The following is a 25,731-nucleotide window of genomic DNA, read 5'->3' on the forward strand; positions in this document are numbered from 1 at the left end:
AGTGTGATTCCCTGATGAAATTCTGAAGATTCATATTTCTAAAAGGGGAAAACTCCCTTCACGGGAGTGAGGGCTTGGGTTTCACTTTCTGTTGATGCTCCACAAGCTTAAAGTTGAAGTCAAGTAAAACCACCTTGCAATGATTGTTGTGTAATTACACATGCTTAATGGGGAGGGATTCAGCAGGCCAAATCTGCAACTCATGAACAAAAGAATTAATATAGGATCAATGGCATCAATGAAGTCTAGCCTTAAAAATGAAATCTAATTTGTAGCTGGAGGGAAAATGAACTTTCTGTAATCAGCCAACAGAATTCACAATAACTAGTTAAAGAACCAATTTTAATCCATTTATTTGGAGATGTGTATTATAAAGTCAACTTGATTGTGTCCACTATTTTAATAAGAACTCAATCTTGTTTATAAATAAAAATTCATAGTTCAAGCAATATTAATTGTAAACAAAAGGTGGAGTGTGTAAAATGTTGAATGCAATGGCAATCAGGCCCTCGGTGTTTGTACTGAGTGTTACATTTAAGCCAATTTTTGAAGTGGATTAAAGCAAAGCGGGATAGGAATTGATGTTTTGTTGCACGCCTAAAAGTGGTATATTTCATTTCAACTGCCTTTAGAGATTCCTGTATTGGTTTATCCTTTTTCTGATGACCAATGTTGACATCGTTGCATGATTCCATGAGCAAACTACCAAGGCCATCAATGAAAAACTCTGGGAATTATTAAAAATATTTTTGTTGAATATGTAGAAAAATAGACAATGGATGCAATCCCTTTTCTTATTATTTTATTTCAAAGTGAACTTCCAGAATGTCAATCCATACCCAAGATAACTGGCTGTTGATCTTGAGGCTGCTCTTGAGTGATGCAGCTATGTGGCACTTTTTTTCTCACTTCTACATAATCTTATTATCAACCTCAATATTGGAGATTGACAAATAAACATTTCTGTTTGCTATGCTTTGTGCTTGTGCTTTCTCAATGATTGATTGGAATAGTCTTTGCATCCAATTGTACTTGAAGGCTATGAAATACTTTGGGTACTAAATCTGATAGTTGGCGAAATGAGCATACGGATAATGATGTGTGATTAACTAGCACTCAGACTATAAGCTCGCACATGTTATTTGTTCATGAGAATTAGAGCATCCAACCAGCACCAAATACTTTTGACTGGCTGGATGCAACTTTACTGGTTAAACAAACTCATAAATAGGAGATTCATTAAGGTTAAAGAGGTACCAGGAGTTATTCCACAAGCTGACACCCGGAAGACATGAAGAATAGCACAACATAGGAGAGTGTTGCTGGAGGAGGTGGAAAAAGGAAAAGTGACTTGTCCAGGTACACTGAGAGGCAATGGGAGGAGATTACCTCAGCCCTTAACTCTAGAAAGCGAGCACCAAGGACGACATGTAACGCAGCTCAAAGTGCATTGACCACACGTGACTAGGCAAGGTCTGTGAATGCATCTTCAAATGTCATATTTTAATAACTGCATCACTAGATTCAGATGCTGTTCACCACCTAACAATAATCTCTGTCAATAAAGGCCCATATCTGATGTTCAGATGCTCTATACGCCTTCACACACAGCCAGCCAAGCTCCCTATCAGCTATTCAACCATGGCAGCAATATTAGACATGAAAAACTTTTTGATATTATCTCATTTTCTTAGAAGGTGGACATTTGGCCTATTGAGTTTATACTGGCTCTCAGAGCAACCCCATTTATACTCTCATTTCCCTGTAACCTATTCTCTCTCATGTGCTGGTAAACTTCCCCCGTGCACTCATCCCTGACTTTCTCTACCACCCACCAGCACTAGGGGTAATTTACAGTAGCCAATTAACATATGAACTAGCATCAGTGAGGAAACCACAGCACCCAGGGAGAAACCCATGTGGTCACAGGGAGAATGTGCAAACTCCATACAGACATCACCCAAGGTCAGGATCGCTGGAGCCCTGTGGCACTGACTGTAGCAGGACAAGGTGACACATGACCACAGGCAGCAGGAGCTCGCTAGGGGAGGACACATGTCCATGTGTTACTTAACTCCATGGAGGAGATAGTATTAGTCACTATTGGGATGTCCATTACTGAGGTCAAGGCTAAAGGTGCAGGCAGCAAGCTGAACTCTCACACCACCTCTGACTGGTGCTGAGCTTTTCCATTCTTCTTGATATACAGCCTAGGCTATCTAACAGACTTTGCAATGTGACACTTCTTCTTTCTAATGTGCCTTGTTCCATGAGTATTTTAACAGAAATCATGTATGACTTTGCCTCTGATGAGCTGAATCCAGTGCTAACCTTGTCACCTGCTCTGGCTTCAATTGTACCACCTGTTAATCCTACCCCTGTGTTTAACTTAGCAGATAGCATAATGCAGGTATCAAATATGATGGGTGCAAGTCTGAAATTGAGTAATGGAATGCCTTGATCACCCATGTCTTTTTGTTGTTTTTATTGTCTTGTCCTACATTACAAGGAGAGGCCTGGGTAATTTGACTATTCGATTGAGGTTTTAAAGATATTAAGGGAGGGCAAGGAGGAAGGGTTTGTATTGGTTGGGGAATCCAAGACTAGGGTATGAGGCCTATAAATAAGAGGCAGGCTTGTCAGAAGGATAGAGTTCTACCTGAAGAGGGTGGTAGCAGTTTTGAAGTCTTAAACAAATGGTAATTGATTCAAGCTCAATTATTAATTTTGAATTTGATACTGATAAATTTAGTTAACTAGATGTATTAAGGGTGGTATGTATGGAGATGGGTTGTTAATAATAATCCTGGAAAGGATGCAAATAAAAGTCCTGCCAAAAAGTCAGGTTTGATTTCCCAATCAGTATAAAGAAACCCAGAAATGGATGCAAGATTGCTCTTCTCTGAGTTAAATTGATTTTCAACTTCACCCTGTTATTTTCTTTGTTCAAAGGAATTTCTAGTGTGGACAAGAGGGTTCTTACTAAAACCCAGTTTTACTTCCTGTCCTGTTGTAAATCTAATACATATGAGGGTTTTCAAAAAGCATTGGAAAAAATCTCCCAGGTTTTCAAGCAAATAATTGAGACGAGTAGTGATATAGAAATTTAGTTGAAGGAACCGAGGAAAGGCAGTTTCAATTATTGAACATAAGGAACTTGTTAAAACTTCCAGGCATACAAAATTTAGGTGAGCTGGCAAATATTGAGTAGGACTGTTAAAGATCCTAAATGTGAGCAATTTAGTGAAATGGGTTTTAGGGTCAGATGAAATTTTATGTGGAGTAGTGGGAGAGCACACATTATTTTCACATATTAAGAGTTTCCGACACAATTCTATTATATAAGTCTTTTCCATTTGGTTGTAGTCTGATTGTTCAATGGATAAACTTCTTTGTATCAGTGTTTATATCTCTGCAAACTTGTAAAGCTAGTTGATATCACAACTAATTGTTTTTTATTTAATGGAAAATAGTTTAAATTTGCATATCTCTAAATAACACTGTCGGTCTCACAAGATTCCCAGCAATCTTCTCTAATCCTCCAAAACATCAGAATCCTTTTGAAAGTAATCTGCATTTTCATAGATTAAACCAAAGTTAGCTATTTTTTGTTACTCTGCAGAGGCTCACTACCTGCATTGCTACACATAACTGCTAACCCGAACCTGCCAAATTTAGCAGGTTGTTCTCATTGACCCAGATGGTTCCAGTGTTGAAAGACTAACTCCTGAAGCATGTCAGAATCTTAAATGGTGAGTGATGGGATGGGCCAGAACAAGACCCAACCACAAAACTCTTCCATAAGCCTTTAGACGACTGGCAAAGGCCCACTCCCACTTTGCTAGCCATCAAAACTGACTACTAAAAACAACACAGAAAATTAAAATCAAAAATTAAATTTTTAAAATCTGAACAATAGATCACCTAAATCTACTTGAGAATTATTTTAATTTAAAAAAAACGTAAATAGCTTATGAAAAGTAATTGACCTTATTCTTCCCATTTTTCATTTGCAGCCCAGCAATTCATAGTGAAATGATTGGGCCATGAATCCCACGTGGGATCTTGGTGTGGGATGCCTAGCCGCATCTCCAGCTAGCACACCTTAGCAAGATCCAGTTCCGCTAGTGGAATACCAGAACTTACTGGCACTTATTTCAAGAAATTCCAGCAGTTTTTGTGGATCTGGAAGTATTAAATGAAACATGCCTACCACTTCATCTACCAACCTTTTTGAAAAGTTGGATGGTTTTTGAAAACAATCCATGTAGATATTACAGATAAACTTGAGCTAAACCTGGTTAGTACAGCCAGAATCATCAGTGTAAACATGCAGATTAAGTGATAGAAGTTACCTGGGTGAATTACCCTTGCCAACCAAGGATCAAACCCAACACGCCACACTTTCTCTGTCTTGGCCAGAAAAAAGTTCACCACAAGACTGGTAACCACACAATTTGGAAACCCATCCAATGGGTGAAGACTACCAGACTGGGAAAACAAGCAGTCCCCATCATTATTTCCTTTCTCATACCACATCTTGAACTGGAATTGACTCCCACTCACAGAGGCACTGACCTGTGGGAAATAATATTTATTTTCACTAATAGTACATTCAATATGGTTGATTTGAAAATAATTAAAATAATTATGGCCTAAATATTACAGTGTATAATCTGATATTTAATGAAGTTACTCATCAAATTGAAATAGATCAACATTTGCATTAAAATATCAAATATAATAGTTTCATAAATACATTCAAAGCATCAGATGGAGCTCTATCAAGCAAAAAAACATATCAATAGTAAAATATAATCTTGCATTTATAATAGCTATACATGGGCTCCTGGTGAGACAGTACCTGAAAAATCATGCACAGGTCTGGTCTCCATATCTAAGGATGGATATACAATTGTGGAAGCGTAAAAGAGATCCATCAGATTGTTTACTGGGATGGAGGGATTTCCAATGAGAAGAGAATAAGCACATTGTAACAATTCCCTTTAAACATCTGGCAGCATTCGGTTGCTATTGCACTGAAGCATTAGACAAGATTTTTTTTAAACTTATGGTATACTGAGTCAGAAGAGAGAGTACCATCAACTGAGCGACGGCCAACCTTGTCAGAAATCAGCAATAGTAATAGTGATAAGTTAGAAACAAACCCACTTAATTAGTTGCCTTCATTCCTTCATTTTCAAAATATATTAATTAATGCTTTTTATGGTAACTAATAATTTATTTTTAGGAATTGCTCATTACAATGTCACTATTTGAATGAGCAATCATAAGTGCAGATAGTATAGCCAGAAATCTTTTTAATTGTCCTTCTGTGCAAGGACAAGTCCACACTCTACAATTTGTGAAATTTTCTTGTGTTGAATTAGGCTAATAACAGATTGTGACAAACATTGTAGAGTTCTCTCCATGCATTATTGTATTAGTGACTTTGTGTGACGAGTTAGTAGGACATGCTGTACACACCCTCGTTATTAAATTATATTTGGTCTCACTGTGGAAACAGACATTACCATTCATGATCCAAATTGTTTATGATGCAGATGGAGACGGCAGGTGGAAATGGTGGCATTGCCCCTCAACATAGGTGGGTAATATAGAGAATACGGTAAAAAGAAGAACCTCTCTCACCCTTTCCCTTTTCTGGTACTGTTGGATAAAGCGATCCCTTACCAGATCCAAGTCTGTGTTTTCTAATACATTTACAAGCTTTTCTAGTTTCATTTCTTCGGTAAATTCAAAATCCTCATCCACCCAAAGAAGGTATTTAGTTGTAACCTGAGATGCTGCCAAATTTCTTCCAGCAAACCATCCCTGTGTATAAGAATGGTAAGAAGATACAGATAATTAAATGTTTGCAATTACATTTCTCTGACTTATTTTATGATTGAACAAATAGAAGAATTTTATTTGAAATCATATGGATGATTTTGTTGATTATTAATTTTAGTGTTAAATAGGTTTTTTATATCATTGAGTGTTTTCTGCTTTATATACTGATCATTTGCTAACTTTAACTAGATAATTTTAGGCTGGAAATAATAATTAGGGCCAGAATATATGAGAGTAGTTTTAGGTTAAATTATCAATATTTTGCATAGTAATGAGCAAAGAAGAAATGATTACTGTACTTTTGCAAATGGCATTATGTATTGCTCGATGTGTGGTCCTTCAATTTTTTCAGGAGTTTCATTACCATTTGCAATGACTATTGTAATGTTTGGGTAAAAATTCCAAATGCTACTTATTAAGATCCGAAGCTTACGATATCTTATGAATGTCTTTGTCACTATTGTCACCAAGGAGTTAATGCTACTGTCTGGAATAAGGATTAAAAAAAATGAAATTAATTGTAGCAATAAATTCCATTCTAGTAACTTGATTAAATTTTGTCTCAAAATAAACTTAATTTACAAATTAACCAAATAGACAAAATTATTCAAATTTATAGCAAGTCCGCTTTACCTACTGTTATCACAAATTAAGTCATGCCTTAACAACCACCTAATTTGTCAGCTTCTGATACCAATTTTTATTTTGTAACCTAAATTCTAAATAAAGTTACCTGGTCCAGGGTCATAGAACCGTGGCTTTGGGGGTTGCTTGATGATGACTGAAAGTACATCAATATGCTCTTCAAATAGAAAAGGCACTTTTACAAAAGAGAATATACAATAATTATAGGCAGAGGATTAAACATATTTGCACAACAAATTAGCAAAGAGTAAATTGATTGATGGCTTAAAAAAGAGCAGCAAAGAACACTAATTTTATGTGATAATATTAATGAATAGACATTTATTTTAAATAAATATTCATTATCATTTTAAAAACCTTGCAAATTGAGTCAGAATAAATGTATTTTAAAAGCCATTATTACATTCATCTTGCTGGTCCAAGTGAATCCTGCCACTGAATACTCAAAGGAGTTACAAAAGAATTTTTTTTCTGCTCCCTATTGAAAATAGCTTTTTTTTAGAAATGGAGACACATCAGAGAGTCATGTGATGTCAGTCATGATTCCCCACAAAGTAGTGGAAAATCAGGTTCAGAAAGCAAAATATAGGGTTGGAAAAATAATATATAAAAATAAAATGTCCTGATGTATGTTCTATAAGTACGCTATGTAGTTTTACAACAGCTTTCTCAGGTGGCTATCCAGCCAGATTGAATCCAATCCTTTCATATCCATTGAGCACCTAAGATGCATGTAAATATATGCATTTCAGCACTAACCTTGTGTGACTGAAACTTACTACGGATATGATACACATCTCTCCTTTGGATAAGGTACACTGGATTGCCACTATGGGGATTCTCTGTTGCTCACTTCATAACAGCCACTGAAAAGGGGTCAGGTGCTACACTGCTTTGTCATTTGACCCCAGCCCCTATATCATTTTCCATACTGATGTCCTCTTACTTAATTTTGCCCTACCATTTCTTTTCCATTTTTTCTCCTTTATAGCTTTAACAATAGCTATAAACCTCCAAAGGAATACAGAATCCAATAAACCATTCTAACTGCCATAAGAATTTTTGGCTGCCTTTACCCAATTATGCATGTTTCCTGGTATCACTGCTTTACCTTACTTTTGCAATAGTAGAAAGCTATACGAGAAGATAAAATGTCGGCACAACATTACAGCATTGTGTGCTGTAATGTTCTATGTTCTATACACACGAATGATAGAGAAATGGGCGGCTATGTGGGAGGGAGGGGTTAGATAGATTTTAGAGCAGGATAAAATGTCGGCACAACATTGTGGGCCAAAGGGCCTGTATGGTGCTGTATGTTCTGTGTTCTAAGATGTAGAAAAGAACTGACTCAATAAACTCTGCACAAACATCTAGCTTTCTTTGCAAAAAGATTTGTGAGCTCTTGTGAGGATCCAAAAATCTATCTTTGAATTCAATAGTTAAATAAGGACAACATTTTAAAAAAGAATGTATATGGTGACAACACCTTAGACAGGCAGAATGGAGTTGATTGGGTTAGCTTCCAGTCAATCAATGATTTTATGTATAAATTTCCTCTTCTCACTGTAGTTTTCTGGGGAAACTACCTGGGCTTTATTGGGAGAAGTTGCTGTGGTTTCTGTTTCCCTCTTTTCTTAATTCTTTAAATTGGTTGTTTTTTAACTGAGCTAATTGATTTTGTTTGCAGTGAGTCATACATCCAAGTCCACCTCACCCCAACTCTGGCTGATATGAAGTTGTCAATGAGTTGTCAATATGGAGATGTGCTTACCTAAATCAGCAGCGTCAATTTGGTACTTTGTGCTTGTATAAGTAACATGTTTGAGGATATTATTGACGATTTCCAAACTTGAGCTTGTTATTGTCAATTCTTTTTCACCTAATCCATTTAACACACCATCAGAAGTTTCAACAATTGTATTCAATATTCCTTGAGTAGCCTTCAGTTTGACCTTGGTACAAAAAGCAAATAATTCATTACCATTCAAATGTCATCCATTTGACAAGGTCTTTTGGACAATTTCCTGAAATCACACTAATATGATTTCTTTGTGTTGATAACTGGTATACATTAAGGTTTCACATACCACATAGTTTTCTCTGTAGGAGACATGCACCCCTAAGCCTAAAGTGTTAAATTTTAAAAGATTATATTTTTTAATTTTAATATCATATAGCACCTAGCCACAGGGAGAACATGCACATTCCACTCGGAGTGCACTGGATGTCAGTATTACCACACACCCCCCACTCCCTCCCAGAAAAGGCCCATTTGTTCTTCCATTCTTCCACTTCTCACATCATGCCAAAGCACCAGCTGTCCAGTCCTCACTGACACGAGATCGAAAATCTAAGTGTAGTATCGTGTGTGCTGTACTTGTGCAGAGTCTCTTTGATGAGACAATAAACTAACATCTGCTCTCTCAAATGGATGTAAAAGATTCCATGACACTGTTTTGATGACCAGAGAGATATCCCTAGTATCCTTGGCAATATTTATCCCTCATTCAACAGTACCTAAAAACAGATGATCTTTTCATTATTTCATTGCTGGTTATGGGAGCTTCCAGTGTGCAAATTGGTTCCTATATTATAACCAGTATAGCAATGATTATCCTCCAAGAAGTAATTATTTGTATGTAAAGTGCTTTAGAACATCCTGAGGTCAAGAAAAGTCCAAAGTAAATTCAAGATCTTTTTTGAATAGTATGCAAAATACATGCATCGCAAAGATGGCACATGCTGCAAATAATACTGCTTGTAACTGATTTACCTTTTTTTATATTGTTCATATTGGAACCTTCTTCATTTTCTTATTGACAAATTATCTTTACAAATATAAAATTCATCAAAATCATGAGAAATCATTTCTGGTTCCAAAACTCTACAGCTGCATTCATTTTTGCCAAATGTCCTGTAGAAACCAAAAACACTGAAAATTGATCTGCAAATTCATTGTACTGAGAACACTCTTTCCAAACGATCAAAGCCTAACATAGAATTTACAACGTAACCACATCCCAAATACAAATTATGAAATGGGATTATATGAGAAATCCAGTGCTCTTAACATTCATGGCAAACGTGAAGCATATGAGCATTTTTCATTTTGTTAAGTTTTCTGAATGAAATTTCATAAAGGAAATTTGCAATGGTTGAAATATTCCTCAGACATTTCTGAAACCAGGATTCAAGGTATTTAGGATGAAACCCCTTCCTATGTGCTTGCAAAATATTCAGTTTCCAAGCACAAAGCAGAGAAAAAGAGATGGAACATAGAACAGTACAGCACAGGAACAGGCCCTTCGGCCTACAATGTCTGTGCTGACCATGATGCCAATACAAACTAATCCCATCTGCCTGCAAATGGTCGATATCCCTCCATCCCCTGCCTGTTCATATGCCTGTCTAAATGCCTCTGTAGCATTGCTTTCGAGACAAGTAACATTGAGTCTCCTCTCCTTTACCCTTGCCCTGAGATTTCCTGGGATCCATTATGGGGAGAGACATCCATGGAAATCAGATTAGAGGGCACATTGGAGGTTTGCAGACTTTTGCTAACAACTAGGCAGCTGCCCGAAGGCAGAGCTGCCAGAAGGTATTTTCCCTTCTTGAATTGGAACCTCTGAGGCAAGCAGGTAGCAACATGAAGGAACGTTCCTCTGGAGCACACAACCTTCCAACCCTCTGACTATTACTGAGTGGTCAGTAGGGCCTGTGGGTGAGGGTGAGTTTCTTCTGCTGATTGATTCTCACCAGCTGGGTTGTTCCTGCCAATTTCCTGGTGCAGAATTTGGTCGCTGATTTGCACCCAGATGGAATTCAAGCCCATCATTACAAATTAATGCTGAATTAATTGAAACTACAATACCTATGTGTTAAAAAGGCTTACCAGTTCCCTGCATATGGAGACAGAAATGTTAGCTTCTCCCATGGTTTCAGGTTGATATGCACATCAGTAGTGGAGTTATTTTTTTGTCTCAATGGGAAAAAAAGCCTTTGATATGATAATGTTCCTGCTCATGATAATACTGAGAAAGATGGCTTCCAGTCCAGCCAGCATGAGAATCAGGCAAAAGGTCTTGAACTGCATGCTGAAAAAGGAACATACAATATTAAATTAAAGCATCTTGATAATCAAATTGAAATAAAATAATTTTAAAGAGTTTAAACAAATAACACATTTTAAATTTGACCACAATGCTACAATAGTGATTGATCAAAATTTGAATCCTATTATGGCAGCTGAAGAATTTAAATTCAAGTAATTAAGTAAATCTGGAATTAAAGCTAGTTCAGGGATCAGGTTCTATGCAAATATGGTTGATGCTGCTTCTTGCCCTCTACATGACTATCCTTAGAACATAGAACAGTACAGCACAGGAACAGGCCCTTTGGCCCACAATGTTGTGCCGAACTAATTAAACTAGTAATTAAACACCTAACTACACCCTTCTGCCTCCACGATGTCCATCTCCCTCCATTCTTAGCACATTCATGTGCCTCTCTAAGAGCCTCTTAAGCGCCTCTATCGTATCTGCCTCCACCACCACCCCTGGCAGCACATTCCAGGCACCCACCATACTCTGTGTAGAAAACTTGCCTTGCACATCTCCAGTGAATTTACCCCTTTTCACCTTAAATGCATGATCTCTAGTACTAAAGATTTTGACCCTGGCAAAAGGATATTGGCTGTCTATTCTATCTACACCTCTCATAATCTTATAAACTTCTATCAGGTCTCCCCTCAGCCTCAGCTGCTCCATAGAAAACAACTCAAGTTTGATTTTATCAAAGCCAAAGCTTTAACCCTATCAATCACAAAAAACAATGGATCGTCCTTCTCAAATTTAGCTGCCCTCAGAAACTTATTTCCATCCTACATCAGCAACAGGAATGTAGATAAGCCATGATTCTAACAAATGAGTCCACCACAGACCTAATTCTATTGCAGATAAGGATCAAACAAGGCTGTGCCACCATTCCATACTTTTCTCAATCTTTCTTGCCACAATATTGCAATCATCTCTAATAAGCTTCCCGCTGGAGTGGAAATAATTTACAGAACAAATGGGAAATTGTCTAACACACATATGGAGCAAAGATCAGACCAACCCTTGCAGTGTACAGATGCCATGTGCATCTGCATGCATTTGGAGTCTGAATGCCAAGATACTGTTAACTCATTCACTGAAGCTTATGAGAAGATTGGCCTCACACTTAATATCTACAAAACAAATATCATCTACAAACCTACTCTGCTCCACAACACTGGCCCCTGATAATAAAGGTCTGTGATGAGTCCCTGGAAAAAAAAATGAGCTTTTTCTCGAGATTGGGAGCCACGCCTCAGTGAAGGCGGATATTGAAGATGAAGTTTACAATGACATTCAGTGCACTGCCACAGACTTTGGCCATCTGAGGAAGGAGCATTCGAAGATCAAGACCTTAAACCCAACACTAAAGTCATGATCCACAAGGCAGCAGAGACCCTTTCCCCTCTGCATAGTTTACTTCCAGCAGAATCCTCAAAAACAGTATGAAGTCTCCACAGAATCCTTCAATCTCCCAGCAGGAGAAGTGAACCAAAACTATTGTCCCTTGCCAGGTCAATATCCCCAATATCAAAGATGCAATTACAATCAGCGGGCTGTGTTGGGCAGGTCACATCACCAGACTCCTGAAACAAGTGCTCTTTTCTGAGGTCCATCAGCCAAAGGATTACCAGGTGGAGAGAGGAAAAGGTTCAAGGATAGTTTCCTCATCCCTGTGGAGAAAAAAAGAACAAGGCCACTGACTAATGAGGATCTCTAGCCCATGATGCTCAAAATGGAGAATGACCATTTGGGATGGTACAGCGAACCTCAAAATTATTAGCTGGAAACATTATGAAAGTCCAGTGACATTGGCAAAAGGAGCACATCCTATCTAGCTGCCTGACCTGGTGCTGCTCCAGAATCTGCAGATCTCAGATTAGCTTTATCAGCTACCTCAAATACAACAGAACTTCAGTGGAAGCAAATCATCCTTGATACAGAAGCACTGCCTAAAAAAACAGACTGTGTTACCAAGGCTAAAGAATAAAAATCTGTTTGACAGGTGCCTCTCAGGGCCACAGGTATCTTAGAAATAAGAATATTTTTATAATTATATATGAGGAAGATTAGGTAACACTGAAAGTTTCACAGAATGGAAGTGTGGAGCCTTAAAGCGTTGATCTGTAACTGATTATCTCAGAACAATGTGATCTCAGTCACATTATATATCAATATTCTATTCACTGTCTAACTGTTTAATAAGTTTTTTTACAGCATGATGCTTGTATTGTATTTCCTTTGATAAGTATAAGTTAGTATATTCTGAGGGAGATTCTCCTGAGTCTAAACATCAAAGCCTCTATGCAATTTATTTCAGGTTCAATCAAGTAAAATTACTTCAAGTAAAGAATAATGAAGCTGGTTCAATGATTGACTCCAACAAACTGGAGACGAATTATCAACATAAATTATTTTTGGCCTTATACATTAAACAGAAAATGAACACAACAAAATCAGAGATTTGGTTTGTCAGCAACTAAATGGTAAATGAAAATGGATTTTGAATCAGATAATATAATAGATGATATTTCTCTGACCACTACTTGTGAGTATGGGTATGACAGTAATTTTAAAAATGTGAATGGAGTTAACCAGTTATAAATAAGTTACAGATTGGTGAACAAAAGTGTAAACTGTCTTACACAAAATGATTCATCAGGATAAATTGGAAGCAAAGAAAGACCAATGGAATATCACTTGGTAGCTTTATATTCTGAAGAGAGAAACGATAAGATCTAGGCTAACTCCACAGAATATGCTTGAGTGTACATTTTGGAGAAAAAAAGGAGATATTCCTTTTCTATTATTCTTTCATGACAAGACAAATTGTGACCAAAAAGCACATCCTCAGCAATGAGTAACTCAATCTTTCATGAACTTACTGCACCACATTTTCCTCTTTCACAACCTTCTCCCTTTTTCTGTGGTGACTCGATTTATCCAAAAACAAGAGTCAAAAGTTGCATTTCTTGCTGCTCAAAGTCCCAGCCACCCTCACCCACTTCCCGGTATTGAGAGTCATTATTGCCACAAACTGACTTGTTAGGATCCTTGACATCAAGAGGGAAATCACTGAAGAGGAATGCAGCTCCACCATCACCAGCTGAGGAGTCAATTGATGCTAAGACGGTAGAAGCACTCTGAAGATCTGGTTTCATTGAAGTTTGGGTTGTTACGGACTCAGTGAAAGTCCCTTTAAGATAGAGAGTGTGTGTGTATGTGTGTGTGGGGCGTGCTTACGTCAATAGAAGATAAAGGACGTAATGACGTGGTTGAAGAAGTTAGAAGAAGAAGAAGGAGAGAGAGAGAGAAGGGAGAGAGACACCAGCCTGCTTGTTTTCTCTATTGATGGATGAGAAACAATAACTGTGTTTGCCACTGAAATCCATGTATGGAAGTTGGAAGTAATCCGGTGGAGTTCACTTTGTTGCTGACCTGTAGAAGGAAACAGGTACTTGTGTGTGGACGACCCCGATTCGGATGCTTTCGGGGTGAGGAAGTCACTACCGAGTAAACACTGAAGTGTCGTTTGGGTTCCATCGTGGAACATTTGGATTTCGTATGTACTCTCTCTATGTTTTTCTACATCTACATCTTATCTTCAGACAACGGTGGTTGTTGAAGAAGCCCTTGCTCATGTTTCACCTTATGGCTTGCGGAACTGAACTTTAAGAACCATTCCGGAACTGGGAGTTTTGGACTTTGTCACACACACACACGACGAGTTTAGTTTTGGGGTTAACGTTCGAGGTTTAACATTTTTGAATTCTAACATACTAACATTTTTACTTTTATTTTACGTATTATCATAAGTAGTGATTAATAAAATAGTTTTTAACATTGAGTCATGCTCAGTGTGTTTCTTTTGTTGCTGGTTCGTGACAGGGTTTCAAACATTGCAAAGAATAATTTATATAACAAGAAACTAATGAAAACAGCATTGTATGGTTCACTAGCAAAGTCAATAGCCTTTGAAATAAAATCCATATAAACCTCAGTGGTTCATGATTATAATTAAGCTAGTAAATTCATTCCACAGAACTCTGGGAGTTCATAACTTATTTTGGTTCCATTAACCTCACAGACTGTACTTGGACATCTACAAACCAGGTTGTGAAGAAAGTGCATCGTCAAATATTAATTTAAAGAGGATCAGCCCAACAAATTAGCAGGTTTGCTTCATGAATATGGGCTTTGATTATGGCAGACAGATTATGTTTGTTTTTAAATGCCCCTTACAATCAACTTTATTGCAATCAAAAATAAGCAACCCTACCTTGAATTTCTTGCTGCAGAAAAGGTGTCTTTTGAGTGTACCAAATCAAGAAAAAAATACCCTGGAGAACAAAATAAGAATATAAAATTGTTATATTTTTACTCAGGCCATCAGTCATGGTTCTTAGACAAAGAGAACATAAGTTAAATGCCATTCAGGTGTAGTTTGTTTAGGCTGTCCTTCATCCTGGAGCTGTGCACCTTATGACTGGTTTGTTTTGAAACAATCAGAGAAAATATGGACATGGTTCTATAACCCTTGAGCACTTTCCAGCTGTAGACAATGCTGTAAACACAACAAAATTTCACATGGATCATACCTGTCTTAGCATCTAACATATAAAATAATTTATCAAGTCGTTTAATGGAAGGAAACAATACACTCTACTGGAATTTGTACTATGTTCCTACAAGTGCATTATTTCAGTTTGATAGATCAATCAAGACCAAGTGTCATCCAAATAAGTTACACAGGCAAGGCTAGATTGGATGTTTGGCATATATTCTTTCCTCAAAGGATAGTAGGCCTGTGGTAGAAATCGCATGCTTGTGCAGTGAGCACTGACTTTCTGTATGTATTCTGTATAGGTAGGAGAGTTGGAGCAGTTTTCAGCTGGATCAGAACGTACATCATATCAAGGGTGGTTGCCATTATACCTTCACATTCTTCCCTTTGATAGAGTAAGGAATAGCAGCCACAGTTGAGTTCACAGTGTAAATGTTCCTACCATCTTAAGAATGACTTTGTGGTTACGGTAACCAATAAATGTAACATAATTGTCTGAATAAAGAAACGAAATCCAAGTTATTTGAAGAAACTAATATTATTGAAGGTACATATGTAACCCACAATTTGAACTTACCTGGTTCAGGATCATATAACTATGCCATTGGATAACTTTTGGAAATTCACAGAATACTCTTCAAATTGAAAAGTTGTTATTAGAAGAGGGTGGACTTGGAAGGAAATAAGAATCTTGCCTCTCACACACACTAATCTTTTAGATGCAAAACCTGAAGGAAGAGATTGTGTTTCATGTGAGATAAAAAATGATAAGGAATAATGTCCATTGCCTCATTGAAAATTAGGTTGATAGTCTAATCCAGGATGATAATTGATTATAGTAGCATTATTTTGACTCCTTGGATAAGATAATTTAGAAGGGAATTGGGATAGAACAATAATTATCTTCTTCAGTAGGGATAGAATTTGGTAATAAAACATATCAACCTGATACATGCACTATATTTTTGTGTATCCATTTTGTCTGAATCAAGTATCTGCTCATCATGTGAAACAGCAGGTAAAATTGCATTGGCCCTAAAATGTTATTGCAGTAGTTGATGTAATACTTCAAAACTCAAAAGAATACAGTTTCTGCTCTCTACCACAATGAGGAAGTAATTCTCCATTTGAAAAGAATAAACTAACATGTTCATTTTCATAACCCACCCTGTCTCTCTGAGAGGTTTATTTGTCTTGCCCTTCCCTTGGAGAATAAGATTAAGATATCTTTATTAGTCACATCTACATTGAAACACACAGTGAAATACATCTTTTGCGTAGTGCATTCTGGGGGCAGCCCGCAAGTGTCACTATGCTTCCAGCGCCAACATAGCATGCCCACAACTTCCTAACCTGTATGCCTTTGGAATGTGGGAGGAAACCGGAACACCCGGAGGAAACCCACGCAGACATGGGGAGAATGTACAAACTCCTTCATATGATGGGATGATGAAGAATCCTTTTACAACTCTCTATGCGTAAAAATGATGCAACTGTATCAGAATGAATTTTATTACTACCACAATGTCAATGCATCCTAAACTTGAAATACTTTAAATTTTAGATAATCTTGAAATTAGTCCATCCAATTTGATCACATTCTTTATTTTCTCTGTCTATGTTGAACTTAATTTCTCATTATTTGTTTTCAAATCATCCGCACTTAAATAGGATTATTTGAACTGTCTTCTCATACTCAAGTAACATTCATCATATTCCTTCTTGAGAACTGTATTCCAAGTTACTTAAGATTGGATGATGATTAACCAGGACAATTATTTTTCACCATATACACAGGAAGTTGGCATTGCTGGCAAGCCCAGGACTTAATCATCATTCCTACGAGGTGGTGGTGACCGCACCCCTTGTTATTAAGGTACTGTCTCTGATCTGTTGGGTGGGGAGTTCCAGGGTTTTGAGCCAGGAATGATGAAAGGAGTGACAATATATTTCACCACTACATATTTGTGGGAGCTTACTGTGAACAAGCTGCTGGCGGGTTTTTATATTACAACAAGGGTGAAACCACTCTCTCTCTCTCTCTCTCCCCCTCCCAGTTTCATTCATTTTAAAATTCGCGCGGCGCAGGTGGGCGCGCTCGCAACTCTCGCGGTTTGTCGGCGGCGGGTTCGGGCTCCGCCCCCCCTCCCACGGCGGAAAGAGCCGAGCGGCGCGTGACGTCACCAGCCCTCGGCCGGTTCCGGCTGCGCGATCGCCTGACGGGGAAGGTGCCGTCCTTTGGCAATGAAATGGTTTCCTCGCCGCCTTTTGAAAAGCTGGCGCTTTGCTGCACGTCAGGAAACCAGGTAAAAATAACCCGATGAAAGACAGCCAAGCGTGGATTCCCTTATTAAGGATCCTATTTCGCAGCTGCTCACAAGACGGTCCCATGGTGTAATGGTTAGCACTCTGGACTTTGAATCCAGCGATCCGAGTTCAAATCTCGGTGGGACCTCACAGATTTTTTTCTACAAACTAATGATGCACCACAATTTATATTAATTTATTTGTTAATAATATCAACACGGTCTGATGCAATAATATTTATTTTTTGCAATTCCAGCATTTTTGTGTACTGGTTTCTAAATATTGGTGATAGGTATTGTATTTAACAGACCCGCCCATTTGAGTACTTCTGCATTAGACAACACTGCAAGGCAGGTTATATTTTAATGCTAAAGGAGTGAGTGGAAGTTTTAAAGGGGCCCCTGGAGTTCCTGCGAGATGCTTTGCAAGAACCTTCCGTTAGTTGAGAGCTAGGAACTCTGAAAATTTAACTTTAAATTATACAAAATATTTTGTGGGGGGGATAATATGTAACAATGCAGTTTGAAATGATTTGTCCATTGACTGACTGCTGGAAACGTAATCACCCCTTCAAGGTCTGGGGATTCCCCTGCTTGCTCTCTGCACTGGAACAAATTGCAGTCACACACTGAGTTCAAAACATGCAATATAGAGAATATATTCTTTTAACAGCGTAAAGAGGACCTGGTAATTGCGTGGAGTTTGCATTTGAATTTATCCCACTGATAAATGTGAAATGTGTAACGACGAAGATATATTTAATAAGTTTCCGATCCAGCAAAATGTGATCAAGATACATCGAGCCTCGCTTCGCTCGTAGGGGAGGGAGCCGTCACCCATTCGTTAGAGAGGGAAAAAAACAAAGGGAATTGCTCAAAGATGTTCCTCTTCCCAAACCGAATACGGATTTTGGAATTGCGAGGTGTCGCCTGAGGTAATAGTGAAATACGTGGTCTCATTAAACCGAAAGAAGCTTAAAGTAAACCTACTGTTTGGGAAGCGGCATCCACTTTCAGCGTATAACCAGCTATAAATACGTGAGATTTGTGTCCCTTGAGTCCAATTATAGCGACCGGACATTGAAAGATGCTTCTGAAATTTGCCGTCGACTTTTAAGTCAAACTCCAATGTTATTAAAACATAGTGAGGTCCCACCGAGATTTGAACTCGGATCGCTGGATTCAAAGTCCAGAGTGCTAACCATTACACCATGGGACCGAACTGTGAAAATGATACCTCCCACCCCACTGAAAACTTGAATCATTGGATTTGAAGCCTAGATTAAACAGACGACCCCAATGTTCCAAGGAGACGCAAGAGAGTACAGATGCTGGAATATGGAGCAACAAACAATCAGCAGGTCGAGCAGCATCTGTGGGGTGGGGGTGGGGAGGAATTGTCAATGTTTCAGGTCAAAACACTGCAAAAAGGATGCTGTGTTACCAGTCCTGTTGCAGCGTCTTGATCCACAACATCAGTTTTCCCTTTGCCTCCGCAGAAGCTGCTTGACCCACTGAGATCTTCTAGCAGCTTGTTTTCTGCCCCTGCATTACAGCCGTTTGGGTTGTGGAAATTTGCCCTTACAGAATTCACAAATCGCTACCCCAGAACTTGAGATATGGAATAAAATTCATTCTCTCAGAATTTATGTGAAAAAAATAAATACACCTCTTGACACGTGCAGATGACATGGCTGTGTGTTATGGAAAATCTTCCTTCGTTTAAGAATACTCCTAATCCTCAGGCCTACTGTTATTTCTGGCAACTCTATAAGCATCTTCCTTGGATTTAATACTATCTTTAATTTCTTTTTTCAGCCACGGTTGAATCACATCTCCTATTGAGTTTTTGTGCCTGAAGGGAATATATTTCTCTTGCAAACATGCATTATTTCTTTAAATGTCAACCATTGCCGATCCATCATCATACATTTTAATGTGTTCTCCCAATCCACCACAGCCAAATCTTCCCTCACATCTTCATGGTTTACTTAACTTAGATTTAAGACCAAGCTTTTGCATTGAACTACATCATTTTTAAATTCAATGTAAAATTCTATTATGTTATTCTTCCCTAGAGGCCCTCTTACAATAAGATTATTAATTAACTCTTCCTAATTGCACAATATGAGATCGAAAGTAACCATTTCTCTCACTGGTTCCTCAACATATTAATCTAAAAACGCATTTGTATATATTTCCATGAATTTATCCTTCACCTTATTACCACTAATTTGCCTTGGTTAGTCTACATGTAAAGTCTCTGAAATGACTGTGTCACCCTTTTTATATGTGCCTCTAATTTCTTGATTTAAGCCTTGCCCTGTTAGTACTATTTGATGACTTATAAATAACACCCAGCAATATTTTCTGCTCTTTGCTGTTTCTTAGTCGCACCCAAACTTCTCCATTATGATCTGCCAAGCCAACATGATTTCTCACTACTGAACTCATCTCAGCCCTTACGAACAGTCCTAACCCACTTCCTTTTCCTTTTTGCCTATCCTTCCTAAATGCTGAATATCCTTGAATATTCAGCTCCCAGCTTCAGATGCCCTGTTGCCACATCTTCATGGTGGCAATTATTATCATACTCATTTACTTATGTTGTTGCTGTTAATTCATCAACCATATTGTAAATGTTGCACTCATTTAGATGTGGTACCTTTAATTTTGCCCTTTTAACATTTTCCCATACCCTGATGTCATTTCTTGCTTGCCTGTGTTTCGGTTGACTATTCATTTTGCTTATCACTTTTCTAACTCCCACTTCCTGCTTTGTTTCCCTCCTTCCTGTGTTCCCTAGGTTCTCCATCCCCCTGCTAAGCTAATTTTAAACCCTTCTAACTGGCCCAACAACCCTACCTCCTGCAAAAATATTGGCTTCAGTCCTCCTGAGGTGTAAACTCACAAATTTCTATAGGCCCCCAGCTGCCCCAGAAACTGCCTATTGCCTCAGAACTTAAAACTGTACTCTTTCTCCAGCCACACATTCATTTGCTCTATCCTCCTATTTCTGTACTTGTTAGCAGGTGATCCCTAAATTCCAAGGTAATTTCAACCATCATTCATTGGGGAAAACTCCCTCAATTCGTTAAGTAAGACCCAAGAATTATTGAAGAGAGCCTAGACTGGTCAGTTATTTAATCAACCAATCAGTCATATTTTCTCAACAAAAAGGTCTAATATCAGCTAGGATTTCCATCCCTTTTAATTTAGTTAGCTATTGATTTTGCATTACTGCAGTAAGCAGAAAAATAATCAAAGAAGTGACCCTTCTTCCTTTTCTATTCATGAAAATCATTCATCATGGGGCAAAAGTGCAAAACTGATAGGTGATGAAGTGACGGCAATACACTGATTCTTCCAAGTACCAAAATTAAAGTTACAGTTAGTTACAAAAAATCTATCTTGATGCACATGCAGAAAGTGGTAGGTAGATTTTTGATAAGCAAGGGGGGGGCAGTGAAGGGTGAAATTTCCACTTAGGGTAGGTGGAGATGGGGACTTGAGGTTACAATCAGCCATAATCTTATTGAATGGCTGTGGGGCAAAGCAGACTCAAGGGGCCAAGGGACCTAAACCTGCTCCTAATTCATGGCACGGTTCTAAAGGATCTTGAGGAACAAAGTGCCTTGGGTGTACATGTGCTGAAATCTTTGAAAGTTCCAGGACATGCTGATAGAATGATTGGTGAAGCAAATAGGCCTGGGCTTCATAAATAGAGGTAGAGAGTGCAAAAGCAGAGAGGCGATGTTAAACATTTCATAAAATACTGTTTTAGCCACAACAGGAGTATTGATTCCAGTTTTGACGACCATATTCCCGAAGGACTTGAGGGTCCCAAAGAGAGTGCAAAAGTTATTTACTGGAATGGTTCCAGACACAAGGAATTTCAATAAAAAAAGCTCCTTTTCACTAAGCCAAGGCAATGCTAGGAGTATTCATGTGCTGTTGGAATCAAAATGACTGCAAGAAAGGTCTGAGGGTCCTCTGCTTCTTCCTTAAACAGAGACCCAACCAGTTCCCCTCCACCAACACAATCATTCACCAGTCTGAACTCATTGAACTGTCTCACATTGAACAACTTCTCTTTTGACTGCACTCACTTTCTCCCAATTCAAAGATATAGCTATGGGAACTTGCATGGGTCCAGGCTACACCCAAAATCAGCAAATGCTGGAAATACTCAGCAGGTCTGGCTGCATCTGTGGGAAGAGAAAGAGTTAACTTTTCATGTCAAAGACCCTTTGTCAGAACTTCTTGACCTGCTAAGTGTTTCCAGAGTGAAAAAGTGGTTCCCTGTGGGTGGCCAACAATATTTCTGAAAGGCAGCATGGTGGTGAGGCAATGGTTTGGCAGTGGTCAGTCTCATTTCCTTACAGTTCCTGGGATCCAGGTTCAATTCTGACCATGGGTGCTGTCTGTGCGGATTCTGCACATTCTCCCTATGTCTGCATAGATTTCCCCTGGCAACTCCAGTTTCCTCACACATCCTGAATGCATGCTGGTAGGTTAACTGGCTATTATAAATTATTCCTTAGTGTAGTTGAGTGACAAGAGAATTAAAAGGGGAATTGATGGGTATGCAGGAGATAAAAAAAACTTCAGGGGACAGGGAGATAAGTTGACGAGAATGGGATATATGGAATTGCTTTGCCGGGAGCCAGCATGGATTCACAGACTCACCTTCTGTGTATAATTAAGTGAAGTAAGAAAATGTTTTCCAATTTCAGGTGAAAACACTGCAAACAAACAGTGCAAGACTGATGATGTTACTCCATTCGGATCCTGCAACTGTGAGCAGGTACTACAACAGATTGAATCTTGCAAGGATGCAATGTAGAGTAACCAAATTTACATGACTGATGCTTAAAAAGATTGAACTTAAATTTGCTATTGTTGAAAAGAATGACAATCACAAAGTGGTCCCATGGTGTAATGGTTAGCACTCTGGACTTTGAATCCAGTAATCCGAGTTCAAATCTCGGTGGGACCTCACTATGTTTTAAGGGAGATGAGAACTTTGGAGGGATTTCAGGAAGGAGTGAAACAATGTGGGATGGGGACTTTAGAAAAGTATTAAGTGAAATAAATAGATGACAGAAACAAAGCTAAGCTGCAAAATACAGAAAAATGTTAAAATGACAAATTAAAGGCACTGTGTCTGAATTCTCATGGCATTCACGAGGTAAATGAATTAATAGCACAGATGAAAGTGAATGGATGCGATTAAATTACCTTTATCAAAAGGTGGCTGCAGGGTGACCAAAACTCAGGACAGAATGTCTGAGGGTATTTGATATTTAGGATAGAAGGAGTGGAGATAATATTATTCATAGGGGCAATGGTGAGAAATAATCTTGGCTTGACAGAGTCAATTTTGGGTAAGCCTAGAAATAACAAAGAGCAGAAAATATTTGTGAGAGTTATTTATTGGCCACCGAACAGTAGTTGTAATATAGGGCAGATTCCCAGCGTCAGCACTTCTGTGATTTTCAGAGATCGATAGATGTCTAGATATTAAGGGAATCAAGGGATATGATGATAGTGTCATTTTTCAGCACTGAATCAGAAGAGCAGGATTAAAGGGCCAATGGCCTACTCCTACTCCTGCTCCTGTTTCTTGTATTCATATTCAATTTTTAGCCAAGTAACTATTACAAGATTAACTAATTTGAGTTGTCCTGCTGAATGGTTATTCTTTGCCTGGGGTTTATAATGTTCATGCAAAAAGTCCTGCAGCATTATCTTCCTCTCCTAAGACTCTTAGCTGGCTACAGAAAGCGTTTACAAGCTGTGATACTTGCCAAAGGGGGTGTTACTAAGTACTGACCATGCAGGGTGACCAAACTTTTGCTTCGGGCCCTTTTCCTTTTTTGTTATTTTGAAACTGTAAAAGATGGAAATAAAAAAGTAATCTTGCTTAAAATATTAAAGAAATGTGTCATCTTTAACATTATGCCTTTTGGAAATCAGGTCATCTTTTACTCACTTAGCTATTCACAGTAACAGAAATTTTGACCAGGGGTGCCCAAACTTTTGTATGCCACTGTAGATCAATTGCAGATATGGATGGAGAAATGGCAGATAGAGTTTAATCTGGGCAAGTGTAAGGTGTTGCACTTTGGGAGATCAAATGTAAAGGGAAAGTACAAAGTTAATGGCAGGATCCTTAAAAGCGCTGATGTACAGAGGGATCTTGGGGTCCATAGCTTCCTGAAGGTGGCCGCACAAGTCGATAGGGTGGTAAAGAAGGCACATTGCATGTTTGCCTTTATGAGTTCAAGAACCAGGAAGTTACGCTGCAGCTTTTTAAAACTCTGGTTCGGCTGCATCTGGAGTATTGCATTCAGTTCTGGTCGTCACATTATAGGAAAGATGTGGAGGCTATGGAGAGGGTTCGGAAGAGGTTTGCCAGGATGCTGCCCGGATTAGAGGGCATGTGCTATGAGGAGAGGTTGGACAAACTCAGATGGCAATGAAGAGGCATACAGGAGTGAGATAGATTGGCTGGTTGAGTGGTGTCACAACAACAACTTCGCACTCAATGTCAGCAAGACCAAGGAATTGATTGTGGGCTTCAGGATGGGGAAGTCGGGAGAACCAGTCTTCACTGAGGGATCAGCGGTGGAAAGGGTGAGCAGGTTCAAGTTCCTGGGTGTCAACATCTCAGAGGATCTATCCTGGGCCCAGCACATTGATGCAATCACAAAGAAGGCACACCAGTGGCTCTACTTTGTTAGTAGCTTGAGAAGATTTGGTGTGTCATCAAAGACACTTGCAAATTTCTACAGATGTATGGTGGAGAGCATTCTGGCTGGTTGCATCACCGCCTGATAGAGAAGCTCCAATGTGTAGGATTGAAAGAGGCTGCAGAGGGTCGTAGACTGAGTAAGTTCCATCACGGACACAACCCTTCCCACCATCGAGGATATTTTCAAGAGGTGGTGCTTCAAGAAGGCAGCATCCATCATTAAGGATCCTCATCACCCGGGACATGCCCTCTTCACGTTACTACCATTGGGAAAGAGGTACAGGAGCTGGAAGACCCACACTCAATGTTTCAGGAACAGCTTCTCCTTCTCTGCATCAGGTTTCTGAACAGTCCATGAACCCATGAACTCTACCTCGTTATTCCTCTTTTGCACTATTTATTTATTTTTGTAACTTAAAGTAATTTTTATGTCTTTATGTCTTGCACTGTACTGCTGCCACAAAACAACAAATGTCACGACATATATCAGTGATAATAAACCTGATTCTGATTCTGTGTTTTCTGGAATAGTGGAGGCTGATGGGAGACCTTATAGATGTTTATAAAATTATGAGAGGCATGGAGACAGAAGACAGCTGGTATCTTTTCCCCAGGGTCAAAATGTCTAATACTGGAGGGCATGCATTTAAGGTGAGTGGGGGAAAGTTCAAAGGAGATTTCCGGGGCAAGTTTTTTTACACAGAGAGTGGTAGGTGCCTGGAATGCGCTGCCAGGGGTAGTGGTGGAGGTGTTTAAGAGGCTCTTAGATAGATACATGAATATGCAGAGAATGGAAGGATATGGACCATGTGCAGGCAGAAGAGATTAGGTGTCGTTAGCTTAATTAGTTCAACACAATATTGTGGGCTGAGGGGCCTGTTCCTGTGCTGTAATGTACTATGTTCTAAGCCTAGCAATTTATAAATGGTGAAATAAAAGGTAAAATCCAACCATCAACAGAACTGCAAATGTGGCCTGTTCTGTGCAAAGTTTTGTTTGGCTTGCATCTGGAAATTAAGTACCCTCCTGGGAAAAATGCTTTAGTAAGCACAGGAAATGAAATCCCACTGCACCTGACCAATGGTTCTAATCCTATCTGCACAGAACCTGCCTGGTGTGAGGTAGCAGCAAATCTCTCTTTACCGATATAAATCCTGGGAAGGAGTTAAGTAATGAACTCGAGACATCTGAAATCTTCATGGTACATAAATCAGAAATAACAAAACACTGTGATGCATAGTTACATCAGTTGAGTAAAGTGCATTACTGAAACTTGCCTTTAGTTTGCACTGTTTTTCTTTATTCATTCACAAACTAGTTTTGCTGTAAAGGTTTGATGTAGATCCTTTCTTTTGCTAATTGCCCCTCAGAAAGCAGCCAGGTACTTAAACAAGAAGGTGGGAGGAACACTTAAGTTGGGAAAAGTCCATTTGTGACATATCTTAGAGAAGTGAGTTGTGAAGGGTTTATTTAAATCAATGATTGACCTAGGGTCTTCCCTGCACTTAA

At 38.7% G+C, this 25,731-nt stretch overlaps 1 protein-coding gene, 1 long non-coding RNA gene and 3 other non-coding genes across 5 annotated transcripts in view; 3 read left to right on the forward strand and 2 right to left on the reverse strand.

The window, feature by feature from the left end:
* Positions 1-434: 434 nt before the first annotated feature.
* Positions 435-15,751, reverse strand: LOC127582831 (beta-1,4 N-acetylgalactosaminyltransferase 2-like). Its single transcript, XM_052038397.1, has 7 exons — positions 15,737-15,751; positions 8,273-8,453; positions 6,587-6,655; positions 6,153-6,340; positions 5,695-5,835; positions 4,356-4,578; positions 435-727 (listed from the first exon to the last, which is right to left on the reverse strand). The coding sequence occupies exons 1-7, from the start codon at positions 15,749-15,751 to the stop codon at positions 435-437; spliced, it is 1,110 nt and encodes a 369-aa protein (XP_051894357.1).
* Positions 15,752-17,349: 1,598 nt separating this feature from the next.
* LOC127583064 (uncharacterized) overlaps positions 17,350-25,731 on the forward strand; it is a 49,124-nt gene continuing 40,742 nt past the window's right edge. The window contains exons 1-2 of the long non-coding RNA XR_007958202.1: positions 17,350-17,465; positions 22,202-22,272. This is a non-coding gene — a long non-coding RNA (uncharacterized LOC127583064). The remainder of the gene's footprint in view (positions 17,466-22,201; positions 22,273-25,731) is intronic.
* Positions 17,543-17,614, forward strand: trnaq-uug (transfer RNA glutamine (anticodon UUG)). Its single transcript has one exon. It is a non-coding gene; the product is annotated as a tRNA-Gln (tRNA).
* trnaq-uug (transfer RNA glutamine (anticodon UUG)) lies at positions 18,613-18,684 on the reverse strand. The gene has a single exon. It is a non-coding gene; the product is annotated as a tRNA-Gln (tRNA).
* Positions 22,393-22,464, forward strand: trnaq-uug (transfer RNA glutamine (anticodon UUG)). The gene has a single exon. It is a non-coding gene; the product is annotated as a tRNA-Gln (tRNA).

This window comes from Pristis pectinata, chromosome 25 (genome assembly GCF_009764475.1).
Source record: "Pristis pectinata isolate sPriPec2 chromosome 25, sPriPec2.1.pri, whole genome shotgun sequence".
NCBI classification, from domain to species: domain Eukaryota; kingdom Metazoa; phylum Chordata; class Chondrichthyes; order Rhinopristiformes; family Pristidae; genus Pristis; species Pristis pectinata.

What these genes read in the sequence shown, in the direction of transcription:
- LOC127582831 (XM_052038397.1), bottom strand. An exon ending in AATTGACGCTGCTGATTTAG is followed by an intron (nt 6,656 to 8,272) that starts GTAAGCACATCT and finishes TTCTATTTGAAG; the next exon opens with AGCATATTGATGTACTTTCA. An exon ending in AAAACACAGACTTGGATCTG is followed by an intron (nt 4,579 to 5,694) that starts GTAAGGGATCGC and finishes TATTTCCCACAG; the next exon opens with GTCAGTGCCTCTGTGAGTGG.